The 19,811-nt window shown below is 51.0% G+C and overlaps 1 protein-coding gene and 1 long non-coding RNA gene across 2 annotated transcripts in view; both read right to left on the minus strand.

Annotated features, from left to right (window-relative positions):
* Positions 1–6,127: 6,127 nt before the first annotated feature.
* LOC142906459 (uncharacterized) lies at positions 6,128–7,702 on the minus strand. Its single transcript, XR_012930300.1, has 2 exons — positions 7,480–7,702; positions 6,128–6,741 (listed from the first exon to the last, which is right to left on the minus strand). It is a non-coding gene; the product is annotated as an uncharacterized LOC142906459 (long non-coding RNA).
* Positions 7,703–7,752: 50 nt separating this feature from the next.
* RLIG1 (RNA 5'-phosphate and 3'-OH ligase 1) overlaps positions 7,753–19,811 on the minus strand; it is a 28,414-nt gene continuing 16,355 nt past the window's right edge. Inside the window, exons 7-8 of the mRNA XM_076054234.1 lie at positions 18,930–19,414; positions 7,753–9,467 (exon numbers count right to left, since the gene is read on the minus strand). Coding sequence (XP_075910349.1) covers positions 7,803–9,467; positions 18,930–19,414 — 2,150 coding nt within the window. The 3' untranslated portion in view covers positions 7,753–7,802. The remainder of the gene's footprint in view (positions 9,468–18,929; positions 19,415–19,811) is intronic.

A 19,811-nucleotide genomic window follows, 5' to 3' on the forward strand; every position in this document is an offset into this window, starting at 1 on the left:
ACACTTTAGGCTGACTCCCCTGTCATTACCTCCCGTGGCCACCAGTCCGTTCACACTGCAGGCTGACTCCCTTGTCATTACCTCCCGTGGCCACTAGTACATTCACACTGCAGGCTGACTCCCCTGTCATTACCTCCCGTGGCCACCAGTCCGTTCACACTGCAGGCTGACTCCCCTGTCATTACCTCCCGTGGCCACTAGTACATTCACACTGCAGGCTGACTCCCCTGTCATTACCTCCCGTGGCCACTAGTGCATTCACACTGCAGACTGACTCCCCTGTCATTACCTCCCGTGGCCACTAGTGCATTCACACTGCAGGCTGACTCCCCTGTCATTACCTCTCGTGTCCACTAGTACATTCACACTGAAGGCTGACTCCCCTGTCATTACCTCCCGTGGCCACCAGTCCGTTCACACTGCAGGCTGACTCCCCTGTCATTACCTCCCGTGGCCACTAATCCATTCGCACTGCAGGCTGACTCCCCTGTCATTACCTCGCTTGGCCACTAGTACATTCACACTGAAGGCTGACTCCCCTGTCATTACGTCCCGTGGCCACTAATCCATTCACACTGCAGGCTGACTCCTCTGTCATTCATAATAGAGGGTTTTTTGGGTTAGATCGCGTAAATGTATAAATGTTGTGTCATTAAAACCCGCCACTGCCCGACACAGCCAACTAGTAAGGGTAGTCACGTACACAGAACGTGGCCAATTCGTCACTAGTTCAGCACTAGTGTATAGTGCAGTGTATAGTAGTATATAGTGTAGTGTGTAGAGTAGTGTATAGAGTAGTGTATAGTGTAGTGTATAGTAGTGTATAGTGCAGTGTATAGTAGTGTAGTGTATAGTGTAGTATACTAGTACAGCACTAGTGTATAGTGTAGTGTATAGTAGTGTAGTGTATAGTGTAGTATACTAGTACAGCACTAGTGTATAGTGTAGTGTATAGTAGTGTAGTGTATAGTGTAGTATATTAGTACAGCACTAGTGTATAGTGTAGTGTATCATAGTGTATAGTGTAGTGTATAGTGTAGTATACTAGTACAGCACTAGTGTATAGTAGTGTAGTGTATAGTGGAGTGTATAGTGTAGTGTACTAGTACAGCACTAGTTTATAGTGTAGTGTATAGTAGTGTAGTGTATAGTAGTGTAGTGTATAGTAGTGTAGTGTATAGTGTAGTGTATGGTGTAGTGTATAGTGTAGTATACTAGTACAGCACTAGTGTATAGTGTAGTGTATAGTGTAGTGTATAGTGGAGTGTATAGTAGTGTAGTGTACTAGTACAGCACTATTGTATAGTAGTGTATAGTGTAGTGTATAGTGTAGTATACTAGTACAGCACACCGGTGTGTGTTGGAGAACCAAGCCACAACACAATCCGAGTACGACGTTTCGCCAGTAATCACAACCAGCTTCATCAGGTGACGGCCAGATTTGTGGAGAAGTCTAACTGTTCTGTTCCTTATATAGAGGAGGCGTGGATGTGGTGTCCACGCTTGTGCGCTCTTGCGGCACGTGGGAATGGTATGGAATTAATGAGGCAACGTACATGGTGCATGATGCGAGCCCTTTAAACTTGTCCTTCCTGTCTGCTGTGTGTTAAAATAGCAGTACCAATGGTAATCACTATCGAAGCACACATTTTTACTGACACACACGCACATACACTGACACACGCACACATACACTGACACACACACACATAAGGTGAATGAGGTGAGTGAGTGGGGTTGAGTGAGGTGAGTGAGGTGAAATGAACGCGGCAAGGTGATGTTAGTGTGGTGAGTGAGTGAGGTTAGTGAGGTCAGTGAGGTGAGTGAGGTTAGTGTGGTGGGTGAGTTGAGTTGATTGAGATGAGTTGAGTGAGTGCAGTGAGGTGAGCGAGCTGAGTATTCCTGTGCTCAGTTTGCAGGCCGCGGCGAGGAGCAGGTTGCAGGCGGTGAGGATGGAGGCGGTGAGGATGGAGGCGGTGAGGGTGCAGGCAGCGGAGGGAACTTCCTGCGACTATCGGAGGTGGCCACGCTGCACGTGCAGGCCTTGATACAGTTCACCAAGCAGCTGCCAGGCTGATTTCCTCACCACACTCACCGCGAATTCCTCACCCCCCCCCCCAACCCTGCCTCCGCGTTTCCCCCAAACCCACCCGTCCCTCTAGGCCCGATAACACCAAGATATATAGAGGACCGCTGAGCTTGGGCAATTGTTGGTAGATATATATTCTTGGTTCTTTCGGTAAAGTCACCACCACGTAGAAGGGAAACAATTAAATAATAAAAATATAAAACAAAAAAATTCTCACGACGTTTCGACTGCAACACAAGCAATCATCAGCAGGTGTGAAAATCACACGACATACGAACATTCGACTTCCGAAACAGCTTCCACGAAGTATGAATAATAATAACGTTGGTAGATCTTTATGTACACGCAGTCACCGACTTACGAACTCACGACATACGAACATTCGACTTACAGACACCCGACTTACAAACGCCCGATTTGCGAACGCCCGACATACGAACATTCCACATATGAACATTCGACTTACGAACGCCCGTAATTACGAGCACCCGACTTCCGAAACAGCTTCCATGAAGTATGAATAACAATAACGTTGACTTAAACCGTGAACTCGCGATTGCAAACCGGACCGCGGAACTAATTGTTCAGATGAGCGATCCTCTGCAAGGTGCATTGAGTCGGCCTCGCGCTGGGAGTGAGTGTATGTGTGTACGTGCCGGCAAAACAACCCCCTACCTCCTTGTGGTGCCGGACGGGCAACGCCTGTCGTGGGCAGTGCTGTGGGGGGGGAAGGCCAATTCCGATTCGCCTTTCCCCTCGTGGCATTTGTAACCACCACAGCGGCTAAATGGGGGCTCTGGACGGGTGCGAGGGGCTGGTAACCCATCCACCTTCAATTAATTACCACTAAACCACGACCACAAAATTGTATAAGTAAGCTTATTGCCGCAGGCCCCGGGGGGACAGGCGTCTATGATGTGTCCTGGCCAAACCCCATTTAGCAGAGCCAGGAGATTGAATCTTCGGGGTTCCTCCAGAAACAAGAAAAAGCCACTACGTGTGGCCACGTGGAATGTTCGAACACTCACTGCGGAGGAGAGGCTGCCACTCCTCTGTCAGGAGCTGGACCGGTACCGCCTGGATCTCTGTGGCTTTCAGGAGGTCCGGTGGACCGGCTCTGGCTCCTGCCACCATGAGGGGTGGACAGTCCTCTACTCGGGGCAGGAGACTGCCAAACAACAGGGTGTGGCTCTTCTACTGAATAAAATAATGAATGGGGCGTGGGAGCGTGGCGGTGAGGTGTAGGATGCCGTAAGCCCCAGGCTACTTTGGGCTCGCCTTCCCATCAACCAGAGGCGAGGAGTGGTGGTCGTGGTTTCTTATGCTGGGCTCGCTCAACCACAACCACGCGGAGGTCATCGCCGCGTGGGAGACGCGCGTGGGAGACGCGCGTGGGAGATGTGCGTGGGAGATGCACGTGGGAGATGCACGTGGGAGATGTGCGTGGGAGATGCACGTGGGAGATGCACGTGGGAGATGCACAATCGCAGGCTCACGCCGCTGCTCTGCGAGATCTGGGACATCTGGGGGGGGGGGGGGCAGGGGGGGGTCACGAGGGAGGGACGGGCGGTGGTGGTGGTCACGAACGGCGGTGACGGCGATGATGACGATGACGATGGTGATGATGGTGACGATGGCGGTGGCGATGATGACGATGGTGATGATGATGATGGCGATAGTCATGATGATGACAATGGTGATGACGGTGATGGCGATGATGACGATGGTGATGATGGTGATGATGATGGCGATAGTGATGATGACGATGGTTATGATGGCGATGACGATGGTGATGATGGCGATGATGACGATGGTGATGACGATGGTGATGATGACGATGGTGATGACGATGACGATGGTGATGATGACGATGGTGATGACGATGGTGATGACGATGGTGATGATGACGATGGTGATGATGACGATGGTGATGATGACGATGGTGATGATGACGATGGCGATGATGGTGATGATGATGGTGATGATGGCGATGGTGACGATGGTGATGACGAAGATGGTGATGACGACGATGGTGATGATGACCATGTTGATGATGACGATGGTGATGACGATGGTGATGATGACGATGGTGATGACGATGGTGACGATGGTGATGATGACGATGATGATGGTGACGATGACGACGATGATGGTGATGACGATGGTGATGATGACGATGGTGATGATGACGATGGTGATGATGACGATGGTGATGGTGATGATGACGATGGTGACGATGGTGATGATGACGATGGTGATGATGACGATGGTGATGATGACGACGATGATGGTGATGATGACGACGATGATGGTGATGATGACGATGGCGATGGTGACGATGGTGATGATGACGACGATGATGGTGATGATGACGATGGCGATGGTGACGATGGTGATGATGACGACGATGATGGTGATGATGACGATGGCGATGGTGATGATGACGATGGTGATGATGACCTCCCCCCGCCGCGCCACCTCCGAACGACGTCGGCTCAACGTTGGCCGTCCCAACGTTGAGCCGACGTTGAGGCGACGTTGAGGCGACGTTGACGCTCCCTGGAAACAACTTTCGGCGGTCGCTCGGGGGGACCCCAGCGAGCTCTCCAAGTCGACGTTGAACGTCAGCCCAACGTCGCGTTCCAACGTTTCCGCTCGTCCCACTTGAACATTCATCAAAAAAAAATTGGATACTTCGAATGCATTGAGAATGTAACGCGTCCGTGAGGCGCACAGGTTTTCAATAGAATCTTTAACCTGATATTATTATTATTACTTTCGTTACAATTTGCACGACTCCGAAACATTTGTAGCTTGCGTTCCCGCTGACAAAAACTTGACTCAACGTCTTACAATCTTCGATGTGGTTGTCCCGCCTGATGAAGATTGCTCTCGCGTTGCCATCGAAACGTCACGATTCGTTTCCATTTCTACCTACGCGACTTTACCGCGAGGAAGCACAGAGTATCAACTTCTTACATTTAAAAGGCGTTCCCCCGTCGGAAAACCGCTCAATTGAAATACTCCGTTCTTTTTTTTTTGTTAATTAGAAAGAGCAATCATGAAACACATTCTTCTGTGGAGGGAGGGAGCTGGTAGGAACGTTGGGTTGCTCGGTCAGTGGCCAGGGTCAACAACAACAACAACAACGGTGGCACCACCACGTGGTGTGTTCAGCAACAATGTGGCCCACTGTGAGGGCGGGCACAAGCCCGCGTGAGTAGGTGAAACGTTGAGTTTTATAAGGGGGGCACCACGGGGTGACCAGCCCCTCCCCACCCAGCCCCACCCCTCCCACCCCCCACTCAGCCCCTCCCTCCCCACCCTCCCCTCTCCTCCCATTTTTGGATGCACGACGGACGGACAGACACAATAATAATCCCCTGTGGGCTGGTGGTGTAACCAGGAGGTTCCTACACAGTATTAACTTGATACTCTACAGGAGGCAAACTTTTACCGTTCTAGAATGATTCAGATGTGAACGGCATAAAATGTGCGATTTTTTTGTTTGTTCAAAACCTCTTGAATCCGAAATATCTAAAAAAAACACAATCAAAGATAGAACCCAATGCCAAATGGTTCTCGCTTTAATTACATTTCTCGTCTAACGCTCTACAAAACGAAAACAAAAAAAACGTCTATCTTACACACTGAACGGTTTCTGAACGACACCACACACACGTTTTTTTTTTGGGGGGGGGGGTAGTGGGGAGGTCTTAAAATGAAACAATCTGGAATTTTTAGATTCCTCTCCCCGTCGTTTTTCTCCTAAAAACGACCCACGAACCAAAATGTCAGCTCTCCACCGTGTCCACAACTACCACAGGTGTTGTTAGAGACGCCTCGGATGAAGCTCTTCATTTAATGAGATTGTTAATACATCCTGGTTACACCACCAGCCCACAGGGGATTATTGTCACTCGTGACCCCGGTCGCACGAGACCCCAGTCGTGGGCTCGCGAGCAACAACCGCCTGGGTTGGATTCCTAAACCACGTGCAGGGGGTGCTGCTTCCAAAACAAAACGTTAACGCTTAAACATGGGACTATCGGTTTTTAATGGGAAAGGAAACGGGTAAAAAAATAATAATCATCATAATAAACCAGTGTAAACACGATGACAAGTGTAATGTTAGCAGCTCCACTGAAAGCCCCCTCCACCTGTCCGCTGGCGACGTCAACGAGTCAGTGCCCGGAATGTTCCCTGCAGGAGGCTGCCCCCCGCAGCAACGCCGCTTGTTGGCACGGCTGAAAATCCTCGCGAGTGTTAACGTCTTTTTGAAGCACCCTGCACTTCAGACGGTTCGTCCTCGAAATGTTTTATTTAAAGCTTTCGTGACTGCAGTAATTCATATTCATAGTTCTTTCAAGTAAAGTCACGTTGAAGGGAAACAATAAGATATATATTTTTTATTGTTTTATATATATTTTATTGTTTTATTGTTTCCCTTCAACGTGACTTTACCGAAAGAACTAAGGATATGATTCATCTTCTAATTCACATCGTGCGATGATGACGACGATGATGACGATGATGACGATGATGATGACGATGATGACGATGATGAGGAATGTTGGAGGTGCACGTCCAGATTGAGAAAATGTCACTGGGTTCATTTGCTTCAGCGGCCGTCCATGAATGACGTCACGCACCTGGGGGGTGGTGGGGGGTGGTGGGGGGGGGTGGTGGGGGTGGTGGGGGGTGGTGGTGGTGGGGGGTGGTGGGGGTGGTGGGGGGTCAGACATTTGTGACGATGGGGGTGGGGGGTGGGGTTGTTGAGAAATGTGACGTCACATCAAAATGTGCAACTTTACAAATAAATATAGACGTCACGTTCTACATAATTAAATAGACTTTGTTAATAAATGTTTTCTACCTACAACATCAGAGTGGTGCAGCGCCACATTAAATACGCGCTACAATGACAACAATAGTTTACAGCGATTTGAAGCATGTTTTATTTTTTTTTGGGGGGGGGAGCTTTGTGACGTCATATTTTAGGGGGGGTCAGAGCTTTGTGACGTCATATTTTAGGGGGGGGGTCAGAGCTTTGTGACGTCATATTTTAGGGGGGTCAGAGCTTTGTGACGTCATATTTTAGGGGGGGTCAGAGCTTTGTGACGTCATATTTTGGGGGGGGTCAGAGCTTTGTGACGTCATATTTTAGGGGGGGGGGGTCAGAGCTTTGTGACGTCATATTTTAGGGGGGGTCAGAGCTTTGTGACGTCATATTTTAGGGGGGGGTCAGAGCTTTGTGACGTCATATTTTGGGGGGGGTCAGAGCTTTGTGACGTCATATTTTAGGGGGGGGGGTCAGAGCTTTGTGACGTCATATTTTAGGAGGGGGGGGGTCTGAATCTTTGTGACGAGAGGGGGGGGGGGTCACAAACCGTCCAAACTCTCTCGTGACGTCATTAATGGACGGCCGCTCACGTGGCTGTTCACCTGCCGACCGCGCTGATCGCAGGCGCGGTGTGGGGGAGGGAAGGACAGCGGCAGCAGCAGCAGGTAAGAGGATTGAGATCGCGACCTTTGAACTCACACGTCACGTGAGCGTCGCTCGCACGGCGCCGGGCACGTGGCGTGGAGAGCAGTCGTGCAGCCCCTCCCCCTTACCCCCCTCCCCCCCTCCAACCTCCCCTCCCCCCTCCTCCCTCTCCCCCCTCCCCCGCCGCGTGTCAACGGGCGGCCCGCGGAAGCGGACATCACAGAGCTACCTCCGAGATCTGGGGAGCTCAGTGGGCAGCTCTGTGGGCAGCTCAGTGGGCAGCTCAGTGGGCAGCTCTGTGGGCAGCTCTGTGGGCAGCTCTGTGGGCAGCTCAGTGGGCAGCTCTGTGGGCAGCTCTGTGGGCAGCTCAGTGGGCAGCTCAGTGGGCAGCTCAGTGGGCAGCTCAGTGGGCAGCTCAGTGGGCAGCTCAGTGGGCAGCTCTGTGGGCAGCTCTGTGGGCAGCTCAGTGGGCAGCTCTGTGGGCAGCTCTGTGGGCAGCTCTGTGGGCAGCTCAGTGGGCAGCTCTGTGGGCAGCTCTGTGGGCAGCTCAGTGGGCAGCTCAGTGGGCAGCTCAGTGGGCAGCTCAGTGGGCAGCTCAGTGGGCAGCTCAGTGGGCAGCTCAGTGGGCAGCTCTGTGGGCAGCTCAGTGGGCAGCTCTGTGGGCAGCTCAGTGGGCAGCTCAGTGGGCAGCTCAGTGGGCAGCTCTGTGGGCAGCTCTGTGGGCAGCTCAGTGGGCAGCTCTGTGGGCAGCTCTGTGGGCAGCTCAGTGGGCAGCTCTGTGGGCAGCTCTGTGGGCAGTTCTGTGGGCAGCTCAGTGGGCAGCTCAGTGGGCAGCTCTGTGGGCAGCTCAGTGGGCAGCTCTGTGGGCAGCTCTGTGGGCAGCTCTGTGGGCAGTTCTGTGGGCAGCTCAGTGGGCAGCTCTGTGGGCAGCTCAGTGGGCAGCTCTGTGGGCAGCTCTGTGGGCAGCTCAGTGGGCAGCTCAGTGGGCAGCTCAGTGGGCAGCTCTGTGGGCAGCTCAGTGGGCAGCTCAGTGGGCAGCTCAGTGGGCAGCTCAGTGGGCAGCTCCGTGGGCAGCTCAGTGGGCAGCTCCGTGGGCAGCTCAGTGGGCAGCTCCGTGGGCAGCTCAGTGGGCAGCTCCGTGGGCAGCTCTGTGGGCAGCTCTGTGGGCAGCTCCGTGGGCAGCTCTGTGGGCAGCTCCGTGGGCAGCTCAGTGGGCAGCTCTGTGGGCAGCTCTGTGGGCAGCTCTGTGGGCAGCAGGTGCCTCAGGCTGGGCAGCGTGACGCCGCTGTGGCGAGCGATCTCCCAGAACCGGCAGCGGTCCCCCCCCTCCCCCCTCACCCCCCGCCGCCCCCCCTCCCAACCACCACCACCACCACAACCACCACCACAACCACCACCACCACCACAACCACCACCACAACCACCACCACAACCACCACCACCACCACCACCACAACCACCACCACCACCACCACAACCACCACCACAACCACCACCACAACCACCACCACCACCACAACCACCACCACCACCACCACAACCACCATCACCACCACCACAACCACCATCACCACCACCACAACCACCACCACCACCACCACCACAACCACCACCACCACCACAACCACCACCACCACCACAACCACCACCACCACCACCACAACCACCATCACCACCACCACAACCACCACCACCACCACCACCACAACCACCACCACCACCACCACAACCACCACCACCACCACAACCACCATCACCACCACCACAACCACCACCACAACCACCACCGCCGGTGTCTGGGCGGCAGGCTTGGACCTGGACGAGCACCGGGCGGGCACAGAGGAGCGGCAACTCCAGAGGCCAGCGCAGACCCAGGTGGTGACGGTGAACCTGCACGGTGACAACACGTGACAACACGTGACAACACGTGACAACACGTGACGGTGAACCTGCACGGTGACAACACGTGACAACACGTGACAACACGTGACACGGTGACGGTGAACCTGCACGGTGACAACACGTGACAACACGTGACAACACGTGACACGGTGACGGTGAACCTGCACGGTGACAACACGTGACAACACGTGACAACACGTGACACGGTGACACGGTGACAACACGGTGACACGTGACAACACGGTGACACGGTGACACGGTGACAACACGGTGACATGTGACACGGTGAACCTGCACGGTGACAACACGTGACAACACGTGACAACACGTGACACGGTGACGGTGAACCTGCACGGTGACAACACGTGACAACACGTGACAACACGTGACGGTGAACCTGCACGGTGAGAACACGTGACAACACGTGACAACACGTGACAACACGTGACACGGTGACGGTGACACGTGACACGGTGACAACACGTGACAACACGTGATAACACGTGACGGTGAACCTGCACGGTGACAACACGTGACAACACGTGACAACACGTGACACGGTGACAACACGTGACAACACGTGACAACACGTGACGGTGAACCTGCACGGTGACAACACGTGACAACACGGTGACACGTGACACGGTGACAACACGGTGACATGTGACACGGTGAACCTGCACGGTGACACGTGGCAACACGGTGACACGTGACACGTGACACGGTGACACGTGACATCAAGTGACAACACGGTGACACGTGACACGGTGACACAGTGACAGTGACACAGTGACACAGTGACAGTTACACAGTGACACAGTGACACAGTGACACGGTGACAGTGACATAGTGACACAGTGACATAGTGACAGTGACACGGTGATAGTGACACAGTGACACGGTGACATAGTGACAGTGACACGGTGACACAGTGACAGTGACACAGTGACACAGTGACAGTGACACAGTGACACGGTGACAGTGACATAGTGACACAGTGACAGTGACACAGTGACAGTTACACAGTGACACGGTGACAGTGACACAGTGACAGTGACACAGTGACAGTGACACAGTGACACAGTGACAGTTACAGTGACACAGTGACAGTGACAGTTACACAGTGACACAGTGACATAGTGACAGTGACACAGTGACACGGTGACAGTGACAGTGACACAGTGACATAGTGACAGTGACACGGTGATAGTGACACAGTGACACGTGACAACACAGTGACACAGTGACAGTGACACAGTGACAGTGACACAGTGACAGTGACACAGTGACAGTGACACAGTGACAGTTACAGTGACACAGTGACAGTGACAGTTACACAGTGACACAGTGACATAGTGACAGTGACATAGTGACACGGTGACAGTTACACAGTGACACAGTGACAGTGACACAGTGACACAGTGACAGTGACACAGTGACACGTGACAACACAGTGACACAGTGACACAGTGACAGTGACACAGTGACAGTGACACAGTGACAGTGACACAGTGACACAGTGACAGTTACAGCGACACAGTGACAGTGACAGTTACACAGTGACACAGTGACATAGTGACAGTGACATAGTGACACGGTGACAGTTACACAGTGACACAGTGACATAGTGACAGTGACATAGTGACACGGTGACAGTTACACAGTGACACAGTGACAGTGACACAGTGACAGTGACACAGTGACACGTGACAACACAGTGACAGTGACACAGTGACACGGTGACACAGTGACAGTGACACGGTGAAAGTGACACGGTGACAGTGACACAGTGACAGTGACACAGTGACAGTGACACGGTGACACAGTGACAGTGACACAGTGACAGTGACATAGTGACACAGTGACATAGTGACACAGTGACAGTTACACAGTTACACAGTGACACAGTGACAGTGACACAGTGACACAGTGAGTGACAGTGACACAGTGACATAGTGACACAGTGACATAGTGACACAGTGACAGTGACACAGTGACACAGTGACATAGTGACACAGTGACATAGTGACATAGTGACACAGCGACATAGTGACACTGACAGTTACACAGTTACACAGTGACAGTGACAGCTACACAGTGACACAGTGACAGTGACAGTTACACAGTTACACAGTGACATAGTGACAGTGACACAGTTACAGTGACATAGTGACATAGTGACACAGTGACAGTGACACAGTGACAGTTACACAGTTACACAGTGACATAGTGACAGTTACACAGTGACAGTGACATAGTGACATAGTGACACAGTGACAGTGACACAGTGACAGTTACACAGTTACACAGTGACACAGTGACACAGTGACAGTTACACAGTGACATAGTGACAGTGACACAGTGACATAGTGACATAGTGACACAGTGACAGTGACACAGTGACAGTTACACAGTTACACAGTGACAGTGACAGCTACACAGTGACACAGTGACAGTGACAGTTACACAGTTACACAGTGACACAGTGACATAGTGACACAGTGACATAGTGACATAGTGACACAGCGACAGTGACACAGTGACAGTTACACAGTTACACAGTGACAGTGACAGCTACACAGTGACACAGTGACAGTGACAGTTACACAGTTACACAGTGACATAGTGACAGTGACACAGTGACAGTGACATAGTGACATAGTGACACAGTGACAGTGACACAGTGACAGTTACACAGTTACACAGTGACATAGTGACACAGTGACACAGTGACAGTGACACAGTGACAGTTACACAGTTACACAGTGACAGTGACAGTTACACAGTGACACAGTGACAGTGACAGTTACACAGTGACAGTGACACAGTGACAGTTACACAGTGACACAGTGACAGTGACAGTTACACAGTGACAGTGACACAGTGACAGTTACACAGTGACACAGTGACATAGTGACATAGTGACACAGTGACAGTGACACAGTGACAGTTACACAGTTACACAGTGACACAGTGACAGTTACACAGTGACATAGTGACAGTGACACAGTGACATAGTGACATAGTGACACAGTGACAGTGACACAGTGACAGTTACACAGTTACACAGTGACAGTGACAGCTACACAGTGACACAGTGACAGTGACAGTTACACAGTTACACAGTGACATAGTGACAGTGACACAGTGACAGTGACATAGTGACATAGTGACACAGTGACAGTGACACAGTGACAGTTACACAGTTACACAGTGACATAGTGACAGTGACACAGTGACAGTGACATAGTGACATAGTGACACAGTGACAGTGACACAGTGACAGTTACACAGTTACACAGTGACACAGTGACAGTTACACAGTGACATAGTGACAGTGACACAGTGACATAGTGACATAGTGACACAGTGACAGTGACACAGTGACAGTTACACAGTTACACAGTGACACAGTGACACAGTGACAGTTACACAGTGACATAGTGACAGTGACACAGTGACATAGTGACATAGTGACACAGTGACAGTGACACAGTGACAGTTACACAGTTACACAGTGACAGTGACAGCTACACAGTGACACAGTGACAGTGACAGTTACACAGTTACACAGTGACATAGTGACAGTGACACAGTGACAGTGACATAGTGACATAGTGACACAGTGACAGTGACACAGTGACAGTTACACAGTTACACAGTGACATAGTGACAGTGACACAGTGACAGTGACATAGTGACATAGTGACACAGTGACAGTGACACAGTGACAGTTACACAGTTACACAGTGACACAGTGACACAGTGACAGTTACACAGTGACATAGTGACAGTGACACAGTGACATAGTGACATAGTGACACAGTGACAGTGACACAGTGACAGTTACACAGTTACACAGTGACAGTGACAGCTACACAGTGACACAGTGACAGTGACAGTTACACAGTTACACAGTGACATAGTGACAGTGACACAGTGACAGTGACATAGTGACATAGTGACACAGTGACAGTGACACAGTGACAGTTACACAGTTACACAGTGACATAGTGACACAGTGACACAGTGACAGTGACACAGTGACAGTTACACAGTTACACAGTGACAGTGACAGTTACACAGTGACAGTGACACAGTGACAGTTACACAGTGACACAGTGACAGTGACAGTTACACAGTGACAGTGACACAGTGACAGTTACACAGTGACACAGTGACATAGTGACATAGTGACACAGTGACAGTGACACAGTGACAGTTACACAGTTACACAGTGACACAGTGACACAGTGACAGTTACACAGTGACATAGTGACAGTGACACAGTGACATAGTGACATAGTGACACAGTGACAGTGACACAGTGACAGTTACACAGTTACACAGTGACAGTGACACGGTGACACAGTGACAGTGACACAGTGACACAGTGACAGTGACACAGTGACACGGTGACAGTGACATAGTGACACAGTGACAGTGACACAGTGACAGTTACACAGTGACACGGTGACAGTGACACAGTGACAGTGACACAGTGACAGTGACACAGTGACACAGTGACAGTTACAGTGACACAGTGACAGTGACAGTTACACAGTGACACAGTGACATAGTGACAGTGACACAGTGACACGGTGACAGTGACAGTGACACAGTGACATAGTGACAGTGACACGGTGATAGTGACACAGTGACACGTGACAACACAGTGACACAGTGACAGTGACACAGTGACAGTGACACAGTGACAGTGACACAGTGACAGTGACACAGTGACAGTTACAGTGACACAGTGACAGTGACAGTTACACAGTGACACAGTGACATAGTGACAGTGACATAGTGACACGGTGACAGTTACACAGTGACACAGTGACAGTGACACAGTGACACAGTGACAGTGACACAGTGACACGTGACAACACAGTGACACAGTGACACAGTGACAGTGACACAGTGACAGTGACACAGTGACAGTGACACAGTGACACAGTGACAGTTACAGCGACACAGTGACAGTGACAGTTACACAGTGACACAGTGACATAGTGACAGTGACATAGTGACACGGTGACAGTTACACAGTGACACAGTGACATAGTGACAGTGACATAGTGACACGGTGACAGTTACACAGTGACACAGTGACAGTGACACAGTGACAGTGACACAGTGACACGTGACAACACAGTGACAGTGACACAGTGACACGGTGACACAGTGACAGTGACACGGTGAAAGTGACACGGTGACAGTGACACAGTGACAGTGACACAGTGACAGTGACACGGTGACACAGTGACAGTGACACAGTGACAGTGACATAGTGACACAGTGACATAGTGACACAGTGACAGTTACACAGTTACACAGTGACACAGTGACAGTGACACAGTGACACAGTGAGTGACAGTGACACAGTGACATAGTGACACAGTGACATAGTGACACAGTGACAGTGACACAGTGACACAGTGACATAGTGACACAGTGACATAGTGACATAGTGACACAGCGACATAGTGACACTGACAGTTACACAGTTACACAGTGACAGTGACAGCTACACAGTGACACAGTGACAGTGACAGTTACACAGTTACACAGTGACATAGTGACAGTGACACAGTTACAGTGACATAGTGACATAGTGACACAGTGACAGTGACACAGTGACAGTTACACAGTTACACAGTGACATAGTGACAGTTACACAGTGACAGTGACATAGTGACATAGTGACACAGTGACAGTGACACAGTGACAGTTACACAGTTACACAGTGACACAGTGACACAGTGACAGTTACACAGTGACATAGTGACAGTGACACAGTGACATAGTGACATAGTGACACAGTGACAGTGACACAGTGACAGTTACACAGTTACACAGTGACAGTGACAGCTACACAGTGACACAGTGACAGTGACAGTTACACAGTTACACAGTGACACAGTGACATAGTGACACAGTGACATAGTGACATAGTGACACAGCGACAGTGACACAGTGACAGTTACACAGTTACACAGTGACAGTGACAGCTACACAGTGACACAGTGACAGTGACAGTTACACAGTTACACAGTGACATAGTGACAGTGACACAGTGACAGTGACATAGTGACATAGTGACACAGTGACAGTGACACAGTGACAGTTACACAGTTACACAGTGACATAGTGACACAGTGACACAGTGACAGTGACACAGTGACAGTTACACAGTTACACAGTGACAGTGACAGTTACACAGTGACACAGTGACAGTGACAGTTACACAGTGACAGTGACACAGTGACAGTTACACAGTGACACAGTGACAGTGACAGTTACACAGTGACAGTGACACAGTGACAGTTACACAGTGACACAGTGACATAGTGACATAGTGACACAGTGACAGTGACACAGTGACAGTTACACAGTTACACAGTGACACAGTGACAGTTACACAGTGACATAGTGACAGTGACACAGTGACATAGTGACATAGTGACACAGTGACAGTGACACAGTGACAGTTACACAGTTACACAGTGACAGTGACAGCTACACAGTGACACAGTGACAGTGACAGTTACACAGTTACACAGTGACATAGTGACAGTGACACAGTGACAGTGACATAGTGACATAGTGACACAGTGACAGTGACACAGTGACAGTTACACAGTTACACAGTGACATAGTGACAGTGACACAGTGACAGTGACATAGTGACATAGTGACACAGTGACAGTGACACAGTGACAGTTACACAGTTACACAGTGACACAGTGACACAGTGACAGTTACACAGTGACATAGTGACAGTGACACAGTGACATAGTGACATAGTGACACAGTGACAGTGACACAGTGACAGTTACACAGTTACACAGTGACACAGTGACACAGTGACAGTTACACAGTGACATAGTGACAGTGACACAGTGACATAGTGACATAGTGACACAGTGACAGTGACACAGTGACAGTTACACAGTTACACAGTGACAGTGACAGCTACACAGTGACACAGTGACAGTGACAGTTACACAGTTACACAGTGACATAGTGACAGTGACACAGTGACAGTGACATAGTGACATAGTGACACAGTGACAGTGACACAGTGACAGTTACACAGTTACACAGTGACATAGTGACAGTGACACAGTGACAGTGACATAGTGACATAGTGACACAGTGACAGTGACACAGTGACAGTTACACAGTTACACAGTGACACAGTGACACAGTGACAGTTACACAGTGACATAGTGACAGTGACACAGTGACATAGTGACATAGTGACACAGTGACAGTGACACAGTGACAGTTACACAGTTACACAGTGACAGTGACAGCTACACAGTGACACAGTGACAGTGACAGTTACACAGTTACACAGTGACATAGTGACAGTGACACAGTGACAGTGACATAGTGACATAGTGACACAGTGACAGTGACACAGTGACAGTTACACAGTTACACAGTGACATAGTGACACAGTGACACAGTGACAGTGACACAGTGACAGTTACACAGTTACACAGTGACAGTGACAGTTACACAGTGACAGTGACACAGTGACAGTTACACAGTGACACAGTGACAGTGACAGTTACACAGTGACAGTGACACAGTGACAGTTACACAGTGACACAGTGACATAGTGACATAGTGACACAGTGACAGTGACACAGTGACAGTTACACAGTTACACAGTGACACAGTGACACAGTGACAGTTACACAGTGACATAGTGACAGTGACACAGTGACATAGTGACATAGTGACACAGTGACAGTGACACAGTGACAGTTACACAGTTACACAGTGACAGTGACATAGTGACACAGTGACATAGTGACACAGTGACATAGTGACACAGTGACAGTTACACAGTGACACAGTGACAGTGACACAGTGACACAGTGACAGTTACACAGTGACATAGTGACAGTGACACAGTGACATAGTGACATAGTGACACAGTGACAGTGACACAGTGACAGTTACACAGTTACACAGTGACAGTGACAGCTACACAGTGACACAGTGACAGTGACAGTTACACAGTTACACAGTGACATAGTGACAGTGACACAGTGACAGTGACATAGTGACATAGTGACACAGTGACAGTGACACAGTGACAGTTACACAGTTACACAGTGACATAGTGACAGTGACACAGTGACAGTGACATAGTGACATAGTGACACAGTGACAGTGACACAGTGACAGTTACACAGTTACACAGTGACACAGTGACACAGTGACAGTTACACAGTGACATAGTGACAGTGACACAGTGACATAGTGACATAGTGACACAGTGACAGTGACACAGTGACAGTTACACAGTTACACAGTGACACAGTGACACAGTGACAGTTACACAGTGACATAGTGACAGTGACACAGTGACATAGTGACATAGTGACACAGTGACAGTGACACAGTGACAGTTACACAGTTACACAGTGACAGTGACAGCTACACAGTGACACAGTGACAGTGACAGTTACACAGTTACACAGTGACATAGTGACAGTGACACAGTGACAGTGACATAGTGACATAGTGACACAGTGACAGTGACACAGTGACAGTTACACAGTTACACAGTGACATAGTGACAGTGACACAGTGACAGTGACATAGTGACATAGTGACACAGTGACAGTGACACAGTGACAGTTACACAGTTACACAGTGACACAGTGACAGTTACACAGTGACATAGTGACAGTGACACAGTGACATAGTGACATAGTGACACAGTGACAGTGACACAGTGACAGTTACACAGTTACACAGTGACAGTGACAGCTACACAGTGACACAGTGACAGTGACAGTTACACAGTTACACAGTGACATAGTGACAGTGACACAGTGACAGTGACATAGTGACATAGTGACACAGTGACAGTGACACAGTGACAGTTACACAGTTACACAGTGACATAGTGACACAGTGACACAGTGACAGTGACACAGTGACAGTTACACAGTGACACAGTGACAGTGACAGTTACACAGTGACAGTGACACAGTGACAGTTACACAGTGACACAGTGACATAGTGACATAGTGACACAGTGACAGTGACACAGTGACAGTTACACAGTTACACAGTGACACAGTGACACAGTGACAGTTACACAGTGACATAGTGACAGTGACACAGTGACATAGTGACATAGTGACACAGTGACAGTGACACAGTGACAGTTACACAGTTACACAGTGACAGTGACATAGTGACACAGTGACATAGTGACACAGTGACATAGTGACACAGTGACAGTTACACAGTGACACAGTGACAGTGACACAGTGACACAGTGACAGTGACATAGTGACAGTGACACATGCTACGCAGGAGGTCGTGGTGGCTTCGACCTTGACCATGACGATGCCTGCTGCTGCTGCTGCTGTATATTTGTAGTTTGTGTTCCTCTTTCTCTCTCTCGCCGCTCACCTTGAAGAGTCGGCCGTCTGGAGTGATCCACACGACGCCCTCCACCGCTCCGTCTGGGGCCGCTCCGTCCGGGGCCGCTCCGCCAGGGGCCGCTCCGCCAGGGCCCGCTCCGTCCGGGGCCGCTCCGTCAGGGGCCGCTCCGTCCGGGGCCGCTCCGCCAGGGGCCGCTCCGCCAGGGCCCGCTCCGTCCGGGGCCGCTCCGTCAGGGGCCGCTCCGTCCGGGGCCGCTCCGTCAGGGGCCGCTCCGCCAAGGGCCGCTCCGTCCGGGGCCGCTCCGTCCGGGGCCGCTCCGCCAGGGGCCGTTCCTTCCGGGGCCGCTCCGCCAGGGGCCGCTCCGCCAGGGGCCGCTCCGCCAGGGGCCGCTCCGTCCGGGGCCCCACCGAGCCAGCGCCCGACGTCTGCTAGCGTCACGGCGGGAGGCCGCGTCAGCGGCAGGCCGCCGTGCGGCACCAGGAGGTGCGTGGGATTCTGGGAGCTGCCCAGGCCTGCGGGGAGCGGCGGGGGGGGGGGGGGGGAGTGAAACGTCGGACGTCGTGATGACTCGACGCTCCGTCTACAGCGGCGGGGTATCCTGCACCGAGACAAAGATCCCCCCTGGTGTAGCAGCCTGTAGGGGCGAGTGCCGTTAGTGAGCAGCGCCTACGAAGGCCGGCACGGTGGCACGCAAGGGGGTGGGTGGCCAGCACCACGCCCGGCCGCCTTTGTCTCCCCCAGTGGCGATGTTCGCTACACACCGCACCAGGTACTCATTTGAGGTTCAGTCGACCTAGGGGAGGCCCAGGACCGGTTCAGAAATTTGTCAATGGCGTTGGCCGTGAGCGGGAATCAAACTTGGGTCGCTGGGTTCATAGCGCAGCGTGGCGTGAACCGCTGCACTACCGC

The sequence above is a fragment of the Petromyzon marinus genome, chromosome 65, assembly GCF_048934315.1.
Source record: "Petromyzon marinus isolate PM22_M1 ecotype Great Lakes invasive population chromosome 65, UKy_Petmar_22M1.pri1.0, whole genome shotgun sequence".
Lineage (NCBI taxonomy): Eukaryota > Metazoa > Chordata > Hyperoartia > Petromyzontiformes > Petromyzontidae > Petromyzon > Petromyzon marinus.